General features: G+C 44.0%; 2 protein-coding genes across 2 annotated transcripts in view; one reads left to right on the forward strand and one right to left on the reverse strand.

Moving 5' to 3' along the window:
* The first annotated feature begins 11 nt into the window (after positions 1-11).
* Positions 12-13,558, forward strand: LOC146641393 (unconventional myosin-Va). The gene is made up of 35 exons (XM_085397462.1): positions 12-187; positions 804-914; positions 1,048-1,216; positions 2,685-2,829; positions 2,939-3,095; positions 3,335-3,478; positions 3,593-3,674; positions 3,773-3,880; positions 3,970-4,082; positions 4,161-4,429; positions 4,520-4,601; positions 4,819-4,959; positions 5,104-5,235; positions 5,359-5,442; positions 5,529-5,645; positions 5,754-5,851; positions 5,939-6,025; positions 6,310-6,630; positions 7,467-7,623; positions 7,827-8,066; positions 8,193-8,402; positions 8,494-8,587; positions 8,678-8,826; positions 8,928-9,134; positions 9,252-9,352; positions 9,492-9,606; positions 10,435-10,540; positions 10,878-11,000; positions 11,326-11,477; positions 11,766-11,855; positions 11,957-12,089; positions 12,167-12,464; positions 12,953-13,127; positions 13,217-13,297; positions 13,385-13,558. Exons 1-35 carry the CDS (start codon positions 161-163, stop codon positions 13,544-13,546), a joined length of 4,980 nt encoding a protein of 1,659 aa, XP_085253588.1. The 5' UTR covers positions 12-160; the 3' UTR covers positions 13,547-13,558.
* A 22-nt stretch (positions 13,559-13,580) lies between these two features.
* Positions 13,581-19,919, reverse strand: part of unc13a (unc-13 homolog A (C. elegans)) — a 47,165-nt gene continuing 40,826 nt past the window's right edge. Inside the window, exons 40-42 of the mRNA XM_085397461.1 lie at positions 18,014-18,106; positions 17,448-17,607; positions 13,581-17,366 (exon numbers count right to left, since the gene is read on the reverse strand). Of these exons, the coding sequence (XP_085253587.1) occupies positions 17,078-17,366; positions 17,448-17,607; positions 18,014-18,106 (542 nt within the window). The 3' untranslated portion in view covers positions 13,581-17,077. The remainder of the gene's footprint in view (positions 17,367-17,447; positions 17,608-18,013; positions 18,107-19,919) is intronic.

Consider the following 19,919-nt stretch of genomic DNA (forward strand, 5'->3'; position numbering starts at 1 on the left):
CGTGTCTTTATGTGGACAAAGTGCAAGCTACTGTCAGCTGGATGTGACGCGGCTTTGCAAGGAGAGGGAGGATACCGGCTGTTTGCTCAGAGGGACCTGCAGATGTTACCTTGTCTCTTGTGTTAAGTGATGTTTGTCCTCGTGCTTTGAATCATTAAAGATGGCAACACTGGAATTGTACAGCAAGGTAAGATTAGGATTAACTTGAGGGCTTTGCAATGATTTATTATTATTTATGGAATCTGCAATTTCGAGGTGCTTGGAATAAGAAACATCCTTTAGTGTATAAAAACAGCTTTGCTACTTATGTTTGAGCACTAAGTAGATGCATCCTATGAGTTTGTCAGGTAAGCAAGTCTGTTTCATTGTCCTAGTTAGGACTATTCCTGATCTTTGATCTGGTAGCAGTGTGTTAGTCTGAGGTATTAAAGTGTTTACTGAATATATGAAAAATGTGTGAGACTGGAAGCTTATTTTTAAAATCTGTGCATTAATAAGTGAATTAGCGAATTAGATTTCTCAGCTTTAAACAATGCCTAATCCTCGCGGGTAGTTTGGAGGGAGGATGACTGCGGTTAATTTTTAACACAGTTTAGGAGCTTTTTATGCTGATGGGTACCAAATAGCTTCACTGGGTGAGTCCAGGAAGTGTGACATCTACCTTAACAGTGTTCAACAAAAGTAAAATGGCAAATAAAATCAGCTTTCAGATTTTTCAGCACATCCAGATTAATCCTGCACTTTTCTTCTTTTTTCACTCAGTCTGTGTTTTGCACACCAGTGACAGTCTGTTCCTTTTTTAGGGGGCAAATGTGTGGGTTCCTGATCCAGATGCTGTCTGGGTTTCAGCCCAGCTTCTCCAGGACTACAGGTCTGGAGAGAAGCACCTGCTGCTACAGCTCTCAAATGGAAATGTGAGATGCAGTACTGTTTTACGCTCTATAGATTAAACCAAATGCTCAATTTTGATATAATTGCATCTGTCTAAAACCCCTTTCTCAGCGATGTCTTACATCCGAGACTTCTAACTTCCGCTTTCAATGACAGGAGGTCCATTACCCAGTGGGCTCTCCCTCTGATCTCCCACCTTTGGGGAATCCCGACATACTGGAGGGCGAGAATGATCTAACAGCTCTCAGCTTTCTCCACGAGCCCGCTGTGCTGCATAACCTCCGGGTTCGATTCCTGGACTATAGCAGCATCTACACATACTGTGGTGAGCACTGCACTGGAGAGATGGCAGGGAACTTTAGAAAAACAGGGATGATTACTCAGCCAACAATAGACTGGCGAGAGTGAGAGAGGATCTTTAAATTCCTGCTGGAAAAAAGCCAGAAACAGCTCCTGTGTGCTTCTGTCTGCATGATTATACTGCAGCTCATAATGCTGTCTATAATATAGGAGGTCAAAGGCTCAAACTACACCCTCACTGCTACACTGTAAAAGGAAAGAAAAAAACTCTTATGTATGTAGTTGCACATTATCTTTGAATTAGATGACTCATCTTACTAAATCTTCATTTTTATATATAAATGTTTGACCTTTTTCATGACCAGACATCTCAATATATATTACACTGAGATGGCAAAGATCCTATATCCAATAATCCAATGATCCCACATGAGCAGCATTTGGCCATGGTGTGAAAGAAGAACTCACTTTGAAGGGCAAAGACCTCTGACAGATCCAGGCTCAGGGAGGGGCAGCTACAGCCATGTGAAAAAGAAAGCTTGCAGGACTCTGTTCAGCCCCGTGAAAATTAAGCCCACCTTTACTGCTTCCAATTAAAAGGAGAAGTACGAGCGAGGTGCTGCTAATCGAATGCACTTGATTAACTTTAGTTTATACGGTTTAAGGTTTTGGTAATTTGCTGGTCTCTGGCAATCTGGTGCTTAACAAAATCTTCCAGCAAATTCCCTCCAAAGTCCCCTGAGAGTCTACAGGCCTCAGTTAGCACATTAAATGTAAAGGTTTATGATGGTAAAGTTAGAAAAAGTCTGAAAGGTTCCAGGAAAAAGCCTCTGCTCTCTGAATAGACCATGGCAGCACAGCTTAGATTTGCAACGTTGCGTCCGAACAAACAGATGAGACCAAAATGGAGATGTGTGATCATAAAGCACAGCCTCAGTGTTTGGGAGGAAACCAAAAACGGCATATCAGGACAAACACCTCACACCAGCTGTCCAGCATTGTTTCGGGCTTGTTCTGCAGCCACAGGGCCAGCGCACCTTGCAAACCTCAGTGAACTGAAGCAATACTTTCAAGCAAAATTCCTCCACAGCGATGTGAGAGCCTGATAAAGTCATGCAGAAAACAATTACTTCAAGTTATTGCCCACTAAAAGTGGTTCTACAACCTACTGAATCATGGTGTTTACTTAGTTTTTTGCAGGATTATATAAAGTCCTTCTTCTTCACATGATTGTATCTGCTATGATTGAGAGAAGCAACCAACAACAAGCAGGAAATGACCTGCTCCAGAAAGAGTGAACAAAAGTTAATGAAACGTAGCAGTGTCACATTATTATATAGTAAATAAAAGCATTTATTCATGTCCTCATTATATTAGAATTTCAAGTTTTATTCTAAAATCTGTTTTTAAATAACAGCCATGTTTATATATTCAGGTATATATTAATATTCAGGTTCTCGTGGTGAGATTGCGTTTCCTTCCCGTGTCTCCAGGTATTGTGTTAGTGGCCATAAATCCATATGACCAACTTCCAATATACGGAGAGGAGGTGATAGACGCTTACAGCGGTCAGGACATGGCTGACATGGAACCACACATCTTTTCTGTGGCTGAGGAGGCCTACCGCACTATGATCAGGTCAGGGGTCCTGGGTGTTTGGTGGTCTTATGCTTAATTAACTTTTTGAATATTCTGAGCATTAACTACACTGTGTGGGATGTCATGGTCACTGTGTCTTTGTGCAAAGGGAGGAGAAGAACCAGTCTATCATCATCAGTGGGGAATCTGGCTCAGGGAAAACTGTCTCTGCAAAGTTCACCATGAGATATTTCGCTGTGGTTGGAGGAGCAGCACAGCAGACCAGTGTGGAGGAGAGAGTTTTGGCTTCCAACCCAATCATGGAGGTAAAGGACCCAAATATTTCCCTCTTTTTGTATGTTCGTTATGTTAAAAGTTTTAATATCAAATTTAGGAAGCGCTGCACACCTGAATCAGTGACAAAAAATCTTAGTAAAGAGACAAAGAATAACCTCTGCTCACCATTATTTTTATTAGTATGCAACATTTCGGTCTGTGCAACTTTGTAAGGTACAGAGTATAAAAAATTCTACTAATATAAAAACTTCTATATTTTGGTCTTCAGTCCATTGGTAATGCTAAAACTACCCGAAATGACAACAGCAGTCGTTTTGGGAAGTACATCGAGATTGGCTTTGGCAGAAAGGGGGACATCATTGGGGCCAATATGAGGACCTATCTGCTGGAGAAGTCACGGGTGGTCTTCCAGGTAAACTAACTTGCTACAATATAGTTAGGCCAGAGCAAAAAGCCACACAAAACCACAAATGTCTTGTAGAAATGATGCATCATCCGTGCTTTCTTCCTATTTGTTTGTTTTAAGGCATCAACAGAGAGGAATTACCATATCTTCTATCAGCTGTGTGCATCCAGAGAGCTGCCTGAAATGAGGTCCCTCAAACTGGGTGAGAGGCAACCCCCTCAGTTTGTTCTCAGAAGAATACCGTGTCCACGTTAATAGGTTCACAGTGCACTGAGTGTGAGTGTGTTTTATTGAGTCCAGATGCTCCTGAGAATTTCCGCTACACTAACCAGGGAGGAGAGATGCAGATACCTGGTACTGATGATTTGTCAGACCTGGAGCGCACTCGCAATGCTTTCACCATTCTGGGTAGAATGTTTACATCAAATCATGCACGTACGATATATCTTTGACGATAAAACAGGAAATCCTTCACGTTATATATGTTGAAATTGCAGGTGTGCAGCCTGACCAACAGATGGAACTCTTCAGGATCCTGTCAGCTGTGCTCCACCTGGGAAATGTCAACATTCAAGCCAGTGGGCGAAGCTCTGACCGGGGTTACATTGATGTAATGATCTACATGAATACTTTTGCATTCACTCGTCTTTTGTTCATATTCCTTCATAATAGTTGCTTTGCTTCTCAGGCAGAGGACCGCTCTCTGGCTGTCTTCTCCAAGCTGCTTGGAGTTGAGGGATCTCAGATGGCTCACTGGCTGTGCCATCGCAGATTTGCTGTAGGAGGAGAGATGCTGGTTAAACCTATGACTGGCCAGCAGGCCGTAGAAGCCAGAGACGCACTTGCTAAACACATCTATGGTCAGCTGTTCGCGTGGACTGTCCAGAGGCTCAACTCAGCTCTGCGGGCCCAGCAAGGACGGACCAAATCCTTTGTAGGGGTTTTAGATATCTATGGGTGAGTGAATGAACTCTGTGACTGTGCAGTGTGTGATTAAAGTTTTTGTATGCCTTTGACGTGGACTGACAGGTGTCTCCCTTGGAGCAGGTTTGAGACCTTTGAAAGGAACAGTTTTGAGCAGTTCTGCATAAATTATGCAAATGAAAAACTGCAGCAACAGTTCAACAGAGTAAGCTGTCGTCCTTTCCCTCTGTGATTTGTGCCCTTCCTGTTTGTGTCGTGTTTGTCAGAGTTAGTTTATGCTGCTTTTGAACTGTTATATCAAAGAAATCAGTCCTTTCACCTGCGCTCACATCACTGTCTTTTCAGTCTTTTGTTGGTTTCCATCATGGGTATGGTCTTTCTCTAATTCTGTCTCATTATTACTTGTTTGGTGGTGTTTGCAGCATGTGTTCCACTTGGAGCAGGAGGAGTACGTCCGTGAGGAGCTGGCATGGAGCCGGATTGAGTTCAGTGACAATCAGCAGTGCATCGATCTAATAGAGGGACAGCTGGGCATGTTTGATCTCTTGGATGAGGAGTGCAGGGTCGGTCATCCAATCCTCTAGTTCTGTTCGTTCTCGTATCTTTTTTTTCCTGTGTGGATAAAAGCATTTGCATGTTAACTAATTTAGACATTTGTGACAACTGTGTTAGTATGTGTAATAACTGTCCATCTGTGCATTATCCAGATGCCTAAAGGTTCTGATGAAAGCTGGGTGCGCAAGCTGTACGACCAGCACCTGAACAGCAAGCCTCACCCTCACTTCAGGAAGCCTCGCATGTCAAACAGCGCCTTCATCGTCCTGCACTTTGCTGACACAGTAAGTGACATAATGCTGGATTCGTCAGGTCTCAGGTGAATATCTGAGCTCTCTCTGAGGGCCTTTTGTAATTCTCTTCAGTGTGTCTGTGTTTGCAGTGATGGTTTCTTTTCTTTTCGTCAGGTCCAATATGAATGCGATGGCTTTTTAGATAAAAATCGAGACACGGTCTTTGAAGAGCTCATTAACATTTTGAAAGCAAGTCAGGTAGATATGTTCTAAATATATATGAATTTATAATTTCTAAGCAACATTAGTTTCACCAGCGCTGTATGTGTGTGTGCGCGCTTCAGTCTGAGCTGGTCGCTGAGTTGTTCCAGCAGCAGAGAAATGCGTCTCCTGTGGCCAATGGAAGCATTCGCTCAGGTAAACGAGCCACCAGAGAACACAAGCTGACAGTAGGCTTTCAGGTTAGATGTTTTTCTTTCTTTTTTCATTTATCTTTTCATTTTTTTTGCACATCCATTCATCCTAAACATAATTTTCCTGCTCATTGTTCTTTTTTTTGGGCCTCTCAGTTCCGTCAGTCCTTACAGATGTTAATGGAAACTCTCAACAGCACCACCCCTCACTACGTCCGCTGTATTAAACCCAATGACCTCAAAGAGCCTTTTCTGTGAGTCCTTATTTTGCTTACTTCCACAGCTAAGGTTTTTGGTGTGATTTAATGGGTACTGCTTTTATAACATTATATACATGTTAGGTTTGACCCTAAGAGGACAGTCCAGCAGCTAAGAGCTTGTGGGGTACTGGAGACCATCCGCATCAGTGCAGCAGGTTATCCGTCCAGGTACTGAGTAATTCTAAGACTTTAGTCTTTATAATACGAGCACAGTGTCGTGACAGTGTGGCTCTGAGACATGTGCGAAGATTGTCACATAAATCAGAAAACTTAATCAAAACAGTGACTTAAATGCTATCACGAAGTAGCAAAAGAATCAATTTGTATAACTGTTCATTGAGATTAAATAATTATCTTATTGTAAATGGTTGATTGATCGATTTTTATGTTATAAAAACAGAAATATCAACTGTTTTTCTCTGAGATTTACTCTATTTGATCTGTGAATCCAGATGGACGTATGAGGAGTTCTTCAGCAGGTATCGAATTCTTCTTCGGGGACCTCAGAGCCAGGACCAGGCCCAGGCCTCGTGCAGACAGGCCCTGCCTCAGCTCATCCCAGATCCGGACCAGTACTGCTTTGGAAAGACAAAAGTATTTTTCCGGGCTGGTCAGGTGGCTCTTTTGGAGAGGTTGAGAGCTGAGAGACTGAGAGTGGCTGCTGTGATCATCCAGAGTCAGGTTAGAGGATGGCTGGCACGGATCAGATACACCAGGATCCTCTGGGCTACTCTCACCATACAGAGATACAGCAGAGGGGCGCTGGCCAGACGGTGAGGACAGCAAGAGTGTTTGTGTCTCTTTACTATGATGTATGGCTATGTCAGGCTAAGCCACTTCATTTCTTTTAAAAGAACAATTGGAATGTTCTAGAATTCTTGTTAATGTTTGAAACACTAGATATGATGACCCAGATTTAGAAGATGATTGTAGTGAGAGTAGGTAGCAGGTGAAGGAAAGCTTTTGGAGGTATGCTCTGAGAAAAGAATGAAAGTAAAAGCAAGAGAGGGAGATGGGTGTAACAATGAAGCTGCAGGGAGCAGAGGAAATGAAGGTGGATGAGTGAAAATACCTGGAGTCAGCTATCAAAAGCAGAGAGAGAGGTGAAGCAGTGGGTGGAGTGGGTGGAGATGAGTGTCAGCGGTGATTTGTGACAGAAATATAGCAGCAAGAATGGGAGTAAAGGTTTAAAAAATGGCAGCGTGACCTGTTATGATGTCTGGCTTGGAGACGGTGGCACTGACGAAAAGACAGAGAGCTGAGATTGAGGCGTAAAGCTCCTCACTGGACATGATTAAGAATGAGTCCATCGCAGGGACAACTCAGAGTCAGACAGCTGAGATGGTTTGCACATGTGCAGAGGAGGGCGAGAGGATGTTGAAGATGGAGCCGCCGTGAAGGAGGAAAAGAGAAGGTGCAGGGATGTAGTGAAGGAGGACATGCAGAGGGTTGGTGTGACAGAGGAGGATGCTGGGATAGGTTGAGATGGAGGCAGATGAACCACGGTGGAGATTCTTAAAGGGAGCAGCTGAAAGAAGACAAAATGACAAAAGTCTAAACTTAATAAAATATTCCATATATGAAACTCTTCTTTGTTGCATGGCTGCAGACTGGCTTTGATCCTGCGCTACACCAGGGCTGCCTTGGTGATCCAGAAGACTTATCGTATGATGGTGGTCAGGCAGCTATTTTTCATGATCCGACACGCCACTGTCACAATCCAGGCATTCACCAGGGGGATGCTGGAGCGCCGCAGATACAGACTGGTCAGCATTTAGTGTCTCCCTCATTACAGGGCACAGCAGATGTTTAAAAAATGGCATCAACCTTTATACTCGGGTTTGATTTATTTTCCTGTGTAAATATGTTTTATCCATGTTTGCTCTAATCTTAAAAGAGGCTATTTACACGCAATTACAAGTTATAAACACTTGACCTGAATGCATTTAAAAACCTGTTGGTTCCTCAGCTGGTGGCAGAGAGGGCGGCCGTGCTGCTCCAGGCCACGGTGCGTGGGTGGTTGGCGAGGCAGGCGTACAGGCGCGTACGTGCGGCGGTCGTGTTCATGCAGTGCTGCATTCGCCGCAAGGCTGCCAGGAGACAGCTGCTGAAACTGAAGTCTGAGGCCCGCTCTGTGGAGAGATACAGAGAGCTCAACAAAGGCATGGAGGTCAAACTGATGCAGCTGCAGTTGAAAGCAGACCAGGAGGTGGGTGAGAGTTGTGCAGGGATTTGACCATCTCATGTGATTTTGATAAGCATTAATTAATTGTATGAGTCAAGAGGTCGTTTCACTTTACATTCACATGGCAAAGTTGCTTTTGTGTGCATCCAGGCCAGGGAGAGCGCTGCTTTGAGAGAAACCCTAATGGCAGAGCGAGAGGCTTCCAGCACCGAGCTGGCGGCTCTGAGGGCAACGATACAAAAACTAGAGAGCCAGTTACAGGAGAAGCCTCCGCCTGGGCCTGTTATCAGCGAAAAGGAGGCAGAGGAGAGAAGAAGAGCTGAAGAGAAAGCTGCCCAGGAGATCCTCCAGCTTAAAGAAGTAGGTCTCCAAACAATAAACACACTTTCCTCCTTTTATCTAGTAGGGAATGCTTCTGATTTGGTCTGTTTATTGACTTTGATTCTTTAAGGAGCTGCAAGCACTACAGAAAGAAAGGGATAGTTTTTGCAAAGAGAGAGACGATCTCTCGGCTTCCCTGCTGGAACAAGAAGAAAAACAAGAAGGTGGGCCTTCCCTTTACTAGCATTGTACAGTCACAGCTGTTTTTCTTCTGTCTGTGTCTGTCAAACATTTCCTTCTCTCTCTATGTGCAGAGTGTGTGCATCAGGCTGTGTCTCAGGTGACCTCGGCTCTTCGGGCAGAGGTGGACGAGGAGAGGAGAAAGTATCAGGGTCTTCTGAGAGAGTTCACCAGACTGGAGCAGAGATATGACAACCTCAGGGAGATGAGTCTGCTCACAGAGGTCATTAGCTAGCTGCAAAGGGAGACAGCCTTAAATGCAATTTGTTCGTTTGAAAATTAATCTTGAGTGCTTCCTGTAATTTCTTCCTCCTCATGTCGCAGCGCACCAAAGGCCACAGAAGAACCGACTCCACCCAGAGTCTGGAACCTCTCTCTCCCTCGACGCCGCTGTCCCCCCAGTCTCTCACCCCACTCTCCATATCACCATTCCCATCTGCTGTTCCATCCCCAGAGGAGGTCCGAAGGTTCAGCGTGACGTCCCCCTCTGCAGAGAAGAGAGTCTCAATGTGGAGCTCTGAAGCCTCAATGGTAATGAAATAAAGAGGACCACACGACTGAAGTCCTAACTTTCACATCGTCACTGCAGCATCACCAGCACAGGCAGTGTCCTTTACTATCTCACTGTGTTCATGTTTGTAATGACAGGAGCAGCTGATGGAGAAGATGGACGTGGCCAAAGACCCATCGGTGAAGATGAAGGGAGAAGATCTGGCTCATGCTTATGATGCTGTACGAGTGGCAAACAAGTCAGTCTCTCAACACCAACTCATTCCTTCATTTTGGCAGAGCACTAGCTTTCAGTTTTGTGCAGTGATTTATATTTGGTGGATGAGCTCATTATTAGTTATTCTGTCCTTAATCTACATGTCTGTGTGTGTGTTTCAGGTTTCTGGAGAGCCAGCTACGTAACCAGTGCAGTCAGTGGGAGAAGGAACTGGAAACTCTGAGGAGTCAGCTTGCCCAAGCGGTGTCTGTTTCTTCCTCTGCTGCACAGAGACAGGTATAAATTTATTAAAGCCCCACATGAGAGGGTTTTTAAAAAAAAAAGTACTTTAATGATCTTTAATGAAAGCCTAACACTAGGAGAAGGGCTGGAAAAATCAATAAAAGGAGAGGTAAAAAAAGAGAAGAAGTTAAAACAGAAAACATTGCCTAAAGCAGGGGTGGGGGAACTCCAGGTCTCAAGGGCCAGTGTCCTGCAGGTTTTACATGAGTCCTTAATCCAACACAGCTGATTGAAATGCCTAAATGACCTCCTTAACATGTCTTGAAGTTCTCCAGAGGCCTGGTAATGAACTAATCATTTGATTCAGGTGTGTTGACCCAGGGTGAGATCTAAAACCTGGAGTTTCCCAGCCCCGGTCCCCTTCGTATATTTTATTTATATTGTCTCTGTATTTATATATATATGTGTGTGTGTGTGTGTGTGTGTGTGTGTGTGTGTGTGTGTGTGTGTGTGTGTATATATATATATATATAATATTCTGTAACTCTGTAACTTCTGTCGGTGCTGTGCTTTTTTGGAAATCGAATTTCCCAGAGGAACCCACCCGAGGGATTAATAAAGTTCTATCTAATCTAATCTAATCTAAATAGTCACGGCAGGACATTTCACTGGTATCATTACTCAGGTCATAATAAAACTGTAAGAGTTCTCTGGATCTGATGGTTGTCACTTATTAAAGCTGTCCATCTGTAACGTTTATCATTTATTCATTCGTCTATTCATTTATTCTGTTTGCGTGTCACTTTGTTTCAGATCATCGTTTATAATTTTTATATATTCACATTGAGGCTGAAGTCACAAATTTAAATGTGTTTTTTAAAGGATGTTCAGGAGCTGCTGGAAGCCCGAGAGCGTGAATGTGTGAGGCTGAGGAGAGAGCTGAAGGAACTGAGAAACACAGTCTCACTGAGGCGACTCCTGACACAAGGTGAGACTTTACCTGAATGAGCCCGGAAGCTGAAAGTCACTGCAGGCTGGAAAAAAATCTGCAGCCGCTGAGTCTCCTGTGGAATTTTAAAACAAAAAACATCAATGCAACAATAGCCTAACATAGGCTCCCTCACTGGGCCTATGACTGGCGGCTCTATCACTGATTTGATTTGTGTACATTTTGATCATGAGACTTTATTACCAATGGTAAATGAACACTTATTATTAGAGTAATATAATTACAATAATCTGCCTCTCAGTTTAACAATCTTCTACATTTATAGTTTTCAATGTGCTGTTCTCTGTTTCACTGCCACGGCGTGTTTCCTCTTCAGTTTTCCCATCAGCTTTGGCCACAGAGACTTCCTCTCCTGCCCAGTCGAAGCCAGCAGCAGTTACTGGTTTACTGGAATGTAGAAAAAGAGACGAAACCAAACTGATCAAGAATCTCGTCACAGGTGAGATCAACCCCCCGTCTGCCTCAATCATCTTCACCCACCTCTTTTTCTCTTCTTTCTTGAAGGTTTTGAGGAGCTGTGAAGCAGGCGTTTAAGATGAGGGATGAGATTGAAAACATGTTTTGAAAGGCAATAATCAAGCACTTTTACAATGATGGTAAAATGTGTCAAAATGTAATTTGGAGGGCAGGGTTTGAATGTGTAATAATTCAGCGGTAAGTATGATGTCACTGTAGAAATAAGTGTAGCCAGCTCTTGAAGCTGACAGCATTGGCCTGGCCTTGTCCTCTCTCTGCCACTGCTTCCCTTTCTGTTTGTGCTTCAGACATCCGTGTTGACAGCGCCCTGTCTTTGGCTCCCGGTCTGCCTGCCAGCGTGCTCTTCCTGTGTGTCCGCCAGGCCGACTGCAGCGGGGACCAAGCTCGCGCTCGCTCTCTTTGTAGCGCTGCTGTCACCGCTATGAAGGCAGCTCTGAAGGTGACCTGATCTCTGAGCCTTCTCGGTGTGCCGTATGGTTGAAGTTTAATGTTTGAGGACGGTTCACGTCGAGTCAGGCAGGCAGCCATTTACAAAATGACACTGACAGCTGACTTTGAAACTTGTCCTTGTGATTAATTTGGCCCACATGAGCATCTCATGCCAACATAACCATAGCAAAGTCTGTTTTAAACACATCTGTTCAAACAATCACAGTTTCATTTTTCATTGTTAGCAATGATTTCTAATTAAAATGTAACCATTTTCCCTTTCATCGTTTTTCTGCAGAAACATGTCAGTGACATAGACATGGCTGCTCTGTGGTTGAAGAACATCTGTCTGTTCCACGACTTGTTGACCCAGCACTCTCCAAAGCAGGCAGGCTCAGCTTTCATTTACTTTCTACGTCACTGACTAGATTATAAAAGTTTAGGATTCACTGATTACTTTCACACGTGACTGGACTGATTGCTTTTCAGACCCTCGACTCAGACACACTGGTTCCCCTGTCTGCTGATATGAATGACTTGATCCGCACCCTGAGCGACCTCTCTATCCAGGCCTATCAGCAGCTCCTTTCCATCACCGAGACCCGTCTACAAAACATCATAGGTACTGCAAAAAGTGATGATTGACGCTCTCCCCTTCTCTGCTCCTCTTATCTATTTTCTAACCCTCCCCTCCCTCAGTCCCTGCCCTGTTGGAGAGCGAAACCATCCAAGGTCTATCAGGCTCAGCGGTGAAGCTGGCAGTGAGCAGGAAGCGGGCCGGCTCAGACCCCAGGACTGTAGGAGGCGAGGCTCCCACGATGGCGTCTGTGCTGAGGGAGCTCGGAGCCCTTCACACCGCTCTGACTCAACAAGCTCTGCCCAAGACCCTGATGGAGCAAGCCTTTCACCAGCTCACCTACCTCATCTGTGCCTCTGCTTTTAACAGCCTGCTGCTGAGGAAGGACATGTGCAGCTGGAGTCGTGGCCTGCAAATACGGTAGAAACACACTTTAACCCTGCACTTAGATTTACAGTCTGACATGAGATGCAAATAAAGACGCAGACCATAAACATATTCCACATTAACTAGTATATCTTGATTTTGAAGTCCATAAATTTTAAAATTAAATGACCTCAATTTGTTTGTATCTCAGTTGTGTGATCTAAAATGAGGTTTAGTTGTTTTCAGATTAGCATTTAGCATGTAAAGGCCAAATAAAGGAAATTTGAAAGGAGATTAGCCCACAGCAGCCTAGACCTACTGCAGAGATGAATGTCATATGTATAATACAGCATCCCCCACAAACACAGCTTCAACTTTAATAATCAGCACCCTGAAAGAGTGTCAACATTAATTTCGCCTTTGTTGTATTCCAGAGCTAGATCACGTGCTGCACAACAGTCTGCATGTTGTTCTTTCCACCTGCTTTGTGTGGTCTTATAGAAATAAACACGGATTTATCTCAAATCCTTTTCTTGTCACAGCTACAATGTGAGCGTCCTGGAGGAGTGGCTGCGGGGCCGCGGTTTACAGGCAGGGGGCGCTGTGGCCACACTAGAGCCCCTCATCCAGGCAGTGCAGCTGCTGCAGGTGGGGAAAAAGACCGAGGCGGATGCTCAGGGGATCGTCCGGACTTGCAGTGCCTTGTCCAGCCAGCAGGTGGGTCTGTTTGTCTACTTGGATTCTGCTGGGAGACGAACGTGTGTGCATGATTTCATTGGCTGCTGGTCTCTTATTTTGTTTGACAGATCGTGAAGATTCTGACTCTCTACACCCCCCACAGCGATCTGGATGAAAGAGTCACTCTGAATTTCATACGTTCTGTTCAGGTACAGTCTGCAGATGTAAGGTTAAACATGTTCCTCATGTGGAAAATACACTGCATCCCATGTTCCTCTCTGTCTTTGCTGTCCTAGGGGCTTCTCAAAGGCCGCTCTAACAGTCAGCCTTCACAGCTCTTAATGGATGTGAGGAGAGTGTTTCCTGTCATATTCCTCTACTCGCCTCCCCCCGTCCTCAGCGCGGAGCAGTTAGTCATCCCAGACTCCCTCAAGATCTCCTTTCTGCGCAAAGCATAAGAAGCAGGATGCAAATTTATTAATGCTCCAGTGAATTTAACTCCTAACTTGCTGAAGTTATTCCTTGGAAATTGAAATGACTTACTGAGAATTTCTCCTTTCAGACTTTTAAAATGTGCATTAACTTGTTTAATTAGGCTGTCATCGGTGTAGTCTGTATCTTATAGAAGGTTGCGAGTTATTTCAGAAAGGTACATCTCGGAAAAATAGCTAAAATGGCATGAAAGAGAGCACGTGTTAAAGACCTGGATAAAATTAAATCAGTATAACTAAATAAAACTAAATGTGGCTATTCCTTTGAACAGTTTGACAAAGAATGACCACGAGCTTTTATTTCATATTTTATTGGAAGCAGAAACACAACGAGACTGCAGTCCCAGCAACCTCAACCCCCAATAAGAACAACCATAATAATAATAATAATAATAATAAAAAACAAGCCCAAAAGAAAGAATCTTTAGAAACATCTCGTGTATAAAAAAATTCTCATGCGAGTACTTTGTACCACTACACAGCATCAGTAATACATATTTATATATTCACAAACATTTGAAAAATAGAAAACGATAATTAAATATCAAAATAAAGAAGACAACAATTGGCAGTTAAACATCAAATAATTATGCGTGCTGGCACAATACACGTTTTTTTACTTTTTGTTTATTGTTCCTATCATGCACCGTATCTGGAAGTACCGGACCAGCAGCGCTGTGCAGGTATCTGTCTGTGTGGCCTGCTCAGCGAGACACTTCAGGACGGGTCATGCATGTGTGTCCACTTGTGTCTGTGTGCTTTTCGTTGTGCTTCATCCACCTCTGTGTGTGCGTTCCTGTTCAACGTGCCAACCTGATAATCCAACACGCAGTCCGGGCCTCTGAAGGTGGAGGAAGGGGAAGAATTTCCTCTCCTAAAGTATCATTGTCAACAGCAATAAAGTTTTTGTTTTTTTTCGTGGCATTTCCAGCTGCGTACCTGTTATTGATTTTGCTATTAAAAGTAGATGTGCCCTCTTAATAAAAGACCTTGTACACACACAAGATCATATTAAGGGATTGCTTAACTTTTAGCTGTGAGTAGTTTTCACTAGCAGGCAGCATGTTATATATAATGATATACGATGCATTACTTTGAATGGCTCCTGATCAGGCCCCATTAAAGTAATACAGACGCTCTGTTATTGATCTCTAGAGTGCACGCGGTCTTTCTATACCCTTCAATAGTAGCTACATTTCCAGATTGGGCACCCAGTCGCACATAAACACCAGCTGTGCAGTCACTCGCAGCAAAATTCAAGTCTACAAAAGAGCAGCGAAACTTCACTTCACATAGTATGACGTGTGTTTGTTACATCCGAGCTATTTACAACTACCCGACCGCAGCGATCGATCTCCCTCCCGATCGGTTTCCTCTGAGCTGACCAAACTTCCCGTCTCTGGTCAGCTCTACCGCAGCTGTGATGTTTGGCCCATCGAAACAGAGACGGCATTTACAACATATCAGACAAACGCTTGTGCTGATATAATTTGAATAATAATCCACAATGTAAACATTATAAGACTGATTCCAAATCACTCATCTACAGAGACTTTATAGATCAGATGCATAGAGTTCAGTTTGTAGGCCTTGTTCTAATAATGGGGACTTTGATATTATTCAGGTTTGGGAGGGGGCATCTTAGTAATGAGGCAGAAAAACATCCAACCAACCGATCATCCTGTTATTATCATCACCCCCATGATTTTTTTGTTCACGAGAAAACAACAAATATATTATTTTTTTTAAAGGGTATTTTCTTAAAAATAGATGTCGCATTGAGAGACATGTTAGACAGCGAGCAGTCGTTTTAAAACATTTAGTTTCACATGAAAGTGACCGTAGCTTCAGGTGAACTGCTGTAAAACAAGCTCAGAGTATAAATGTGTTTTTATGTGTAGCAAAGCCCCTGTGCTTCTTCTATTTTCACACTACATCTCTGTACTGTGGACAGTAGGCCCTCTTTTAAATGTCACATCCAGACCTGGCTCGGTCTGGATCTGCAGCCCTTTAGCAGAGGTCTCGTTTCTCACTCACGATTAAGGGTTACGGCATCTGCAGGTGGATCATTAGACGCGATAAGCGCTGGATCATTAGCGGTATGTGCTCTCCCCGTGTTGGGGAATGTGCTGTTGTGTAACCCACGTGGTTATTTTAGCTTCTCAGGGACTGTGTTTTTAATCATCTAATTATACATGTAGGACTTTAATTAGCACGCACTTTTTAAAGGCAGTTGACTGTCCTTACAGAGCTGCCTGGCTGAGGAATGTTTGCAGTAAACCAGATGGAAATATCCACCGCACAATATAACCTTGGTCTGTGCTAAATTAAACAAACTGAACGAAACAATAAAAATCCCCCGAATCTTATCGCACTCCCGCTACACCCGTTGTGACGTCCTTCACTTGTGATGGCTTTCAGTGATTACATCTGCAGGTGACAGACAACACGGGCGGTCACACGAGGTTGACATTAGAACGTATTACAAACACTGGATCGCACATTCACACTCATTTTCACACACATACAGTCCGATGATTTACAGCGCTTGATCATCAGGCTCCGCTCTCTATCATATAGGAAACAGGACATACATAATGTGCAAGGGTTAACAAGACGGAAGGCATTAAGGGTGTCAGGCAGTGTGCTCTGTTACAGGGTAGACGGACAGAGAGACGGACGAGGACAATCTTTAGCCGACCACAGTTCCATCGAACAATCCTGTATTTATCTTTACATATGTCCTTAATAGTTTATATATATATATGTGATGATATATAGAATTATTAAAATATAGATATAATCTGGAAGAAAAAAGTAAATAAATATTAAACTCATCATAACTAAATAGTGCTTTGTTCCCTGTATGTCTTCCCCACCCAATATCTGGAATGTTTGAGGCTGCAGCCGTTGTAGTTGTTTACGGGTCAGGTGGACAGTTGGTCCGGTTGTGCTTAGGGCTGGTCTTGGCATATTTGAGCAATTCCTTGTTGGCACTTGCGGTCCCTTCTCTAAGTGGTTGCAAACTAGGGAAGGGACGAGAGGAGCTGGGGGTCGGTAAAGTTGAGGGTAAGGTTAAAAAGGCAGAGAAAGAGTGAGAAAGAACGCCAAAATATTAAAGGCTACAAGATATTTCTCACTCTGACCAGTCAAGTGAGGTGTGCGTGTGTGTGTGGGATGACATGGCTCTCCTCTGGGATTAGAGGAAAGTAGTTATATGCTCTAAGATTAAACTCTATGTATAACTGAATCAAAAACATGTTTGATGAAGTCAGTAACAATAAAGACACTGGTGCGTTTTCAGAAAACGAGTGATCCTTTGCTTCGCACTCTGTCATTTCCACTGAAATAAATGTATTTACAGTATGTGTGGCGACTCTTGTCTTATGTGTGCTTTTACAACACTGGATAATCGGGGCAGTGGCTTGCAGTGGCTCAGGAGAGCTCCTGGGCAGATTCGAGTTCCTGACGTGGCATTTTAAACTGCGATTTGGCCCCCTAGCTACGGCCCTCCTCAGCAGAGCGCTGGTCGGACTTGAGCTTGACGAATTCCTTGGCCACGTCGTCGTTGTTGCGCTGGGAGAGGATGCGCAGGACGGTCAGTCCCGTCTCATCCATGTGGATGCGTTTACCCAGCGGCAGCCAGCAGGCGGCGCTGCCCTTAGGGGCCACGTCCTTCAGCTGAAGGACAGCCATGCCCACGGTGCGGTCCTCTCGAGCAAAGCAGTAGTCCTTCACGCACACCTGCAGCTCGTAGCACTCAGGACCCACCTCATTACTCAGGGTGCTGCAGAGTGGGGCGATGGAGAATATTACAAAAATCTCTCGAAACAATCCCTCAAATCATCGATGCACATCAACCACTTACAAAGTGAAGGTCTCGTTGTATTTGGGAGCCCAGCTGTTGTTCTTTGACTTCGTGGCGTACTTCCTCTTTTTGTCACTGAGGTGAGGGCCGATGATATAGACCTCCACAAAAGGCCGGAATATTCCCTGCGTCTGCCACCTCAGGTCATTTGCAGCGACCACTGAAACAGACAGAAAGACAGAGCTAAAGGAAGGAAAGAGAGCGGGAAGGTGTGGGTGACTGTGAGATTCGTGTGGAGAAAATGTGTGAAAAAGTGGAGCGGTAAGCGAGGGCGAGTGAACAGGAAACTCAGACAATACTGGCTCTCCCTCAGGCCTCACATTCAGTTTATGGTCAAGATAATGAAAATAGAATTGGAAGAGTATTCATTACAAAATCATATTTTTCTATGGCAGATGAAAGCTAGAGCTATATTCTGGTGCCCTGTTATGGCCATACAGTCCTGCCCGCGGGGTCTAGCAATGTTTAAATGTTAAACTATGACTTGAATGTTATTTCCAGAAATACCCTCAGATTCAGTCCCAATAAATGTGAAAACAACAAAGATACAAAATATTTTTGCTCACCTTTCACTGTGACTTTGTGCTCTCCGGTGTTCGGGTGAGTGAAAATCTCCACATGGATGGACACTTCTCCTACAGCATCGTCCACCCCAGAGCCTGACGGGACAGGACAAAGAGTAAAAGTGCCATTAATACCCTCGAGTCTCCCAATCTCCACTGTGCTAATGTCGCAGCCGCTGTGCCCTCTATTTCGAATTCTCCTCCATAATTAAATTTAAAAAAAGTTACACTTCCATTTCAGTTTCACAAAAGAAACAACGAAATGGACTCAGTTATAACCTGGTGAATATAAAGCAGAGTACTGACTATTCAAATGTTTCTTTATAAAATAATAGCGTTTAAAATAAAGCACAGAGTTCTGCTTGTGCATATGTTGTGGTCTGGAAGTGGACATTCAGACAAAGCAGCTATGAGTGGGCATATGTGTTTAATACTGGTAGTGTATAATAATAACAATAAGCCTGCAATAGCTGTATTATCTCCTTTGGTAATGCATTCTACGTTATGATTAAACCTGAGCGACTGAGAGGCAATCACTGTGGTAACTGTTGCCCACTCATAGATGCAAAGTGTCTGTTAGGATGCGGGGTGGTTAGTAAGAGGCAGAGAAGAAGACAGGAGAGAAGCTGGAGAAGGTCAGCTAACGGTGTGGATCCCCCCCCCACCGACACAGATCATGTCTGGGCATGCTCAGATGGATACACCCATTCCTTGGTAAAGTCTTTTACCCAAGCATGGTCAAGAGGAGGGCCAAGAGAGGGAGGGACCACGTGGAGGGAGAAGCAGCTCGGCCTCCCCGGCCCGTCGGTATAGGATGACAGTACTGATGCCTGACTGCTTTAATAAAGCTTTCTGCAAGAAGAGCGAATAGAAGATTTTTCATATTTTCTGCTCTTTTGTCCTTTTAATGTCTATATTTCCATTCTTGAAGAGAGATTGCTCTTATTCCTCCTTGTTTAGTTTTTTCATCATTTAATGTAAGTTTATGGATCGAGAGCGACACACACCCTCATAACTGACCGCTCAGATGTTTCCTGGTTAAAATCAGTCATTTCATTGCATTTCAATCAAACATCAAAGTCATTTAACTGTTTCATCTCTACGCTACGCCAGACCTGGGCTTGTTTGGGGTCCTTGGAGTTCTACTTTTTGCCTGAGGAAGAAGATGACAAGTCTAGATGGCTTTCACCAGGCTCTAACACCTTTGTCTGGGAGGGAGGATGATGATCTTTCCTTGTGCCGCATGTGAACAAGCGGTTTATATCCACGTACAACTCCAGAAGGATACAGTGACAGATGGACATTAATTTTCAGTGTTTTAATTAGCGTCTTCGCTCTGTCAACGGTATCTTTGTGGCGACGACCAGCAGCCTGTGTGTTTGTGTTTTTAACCAGCCGCCCACTAAACAAGGTGTCTGTGGGAGTTAGACGGCAGAGTGTTCCTGGCACGCGGCTCTCTGCATCTCTCAGGGGAGCATTATGGGATTGCTGGTTTCACTGCCAACAGGACCAAAGAGAGCAGCAGTCATCCATCTGGCCTTGTCTACTCAGTAGAGGACATCCATGAGAGATGAGAAAGAAACTTTTCTGGCTGGGAGGCAGGAAGATGTTGCCAGGAAAAAGCAGCCCCTTTCTTCGTTAACAAACACGGCAATCAGAGGCACATTTTGCACCATATTGCAAAACGTCACCAAAATAGATATCATCATTCATCCTGCTCTAATCATCCACTCTAATATGGTTGGAGAAACTACTCAGTGAAATCTGTTTGACAGGGAGTTAATTTGCTTCCTTGTTACAGTCAGGGACATCCACCAGCTGGCAGGAAGGCGAAAGATACGCTTCTTTGCTGCTTGTTTATTCAATCTCAAATAGATGATTTTCCATAAAACTTGCAAAAAGGAGCATT

This window comes from Rhamphochromis longiceps, linkage group LG23 (genome assembly GCF_057381845.1).
Source record: "Rhamphochromis longiceps isolate RC_006_pf linkage group LG23, R_longiceps_female_GT1.1, whole genome shotgun sequence".
In the NCBI taxonomy this organism is placed as follows: Eukaryota; Metazoa; Chordata; class Actinopteri; order Cichliformes; family Cichlidae; genus Rhamphochromis; species Rhamphochromis longiceps.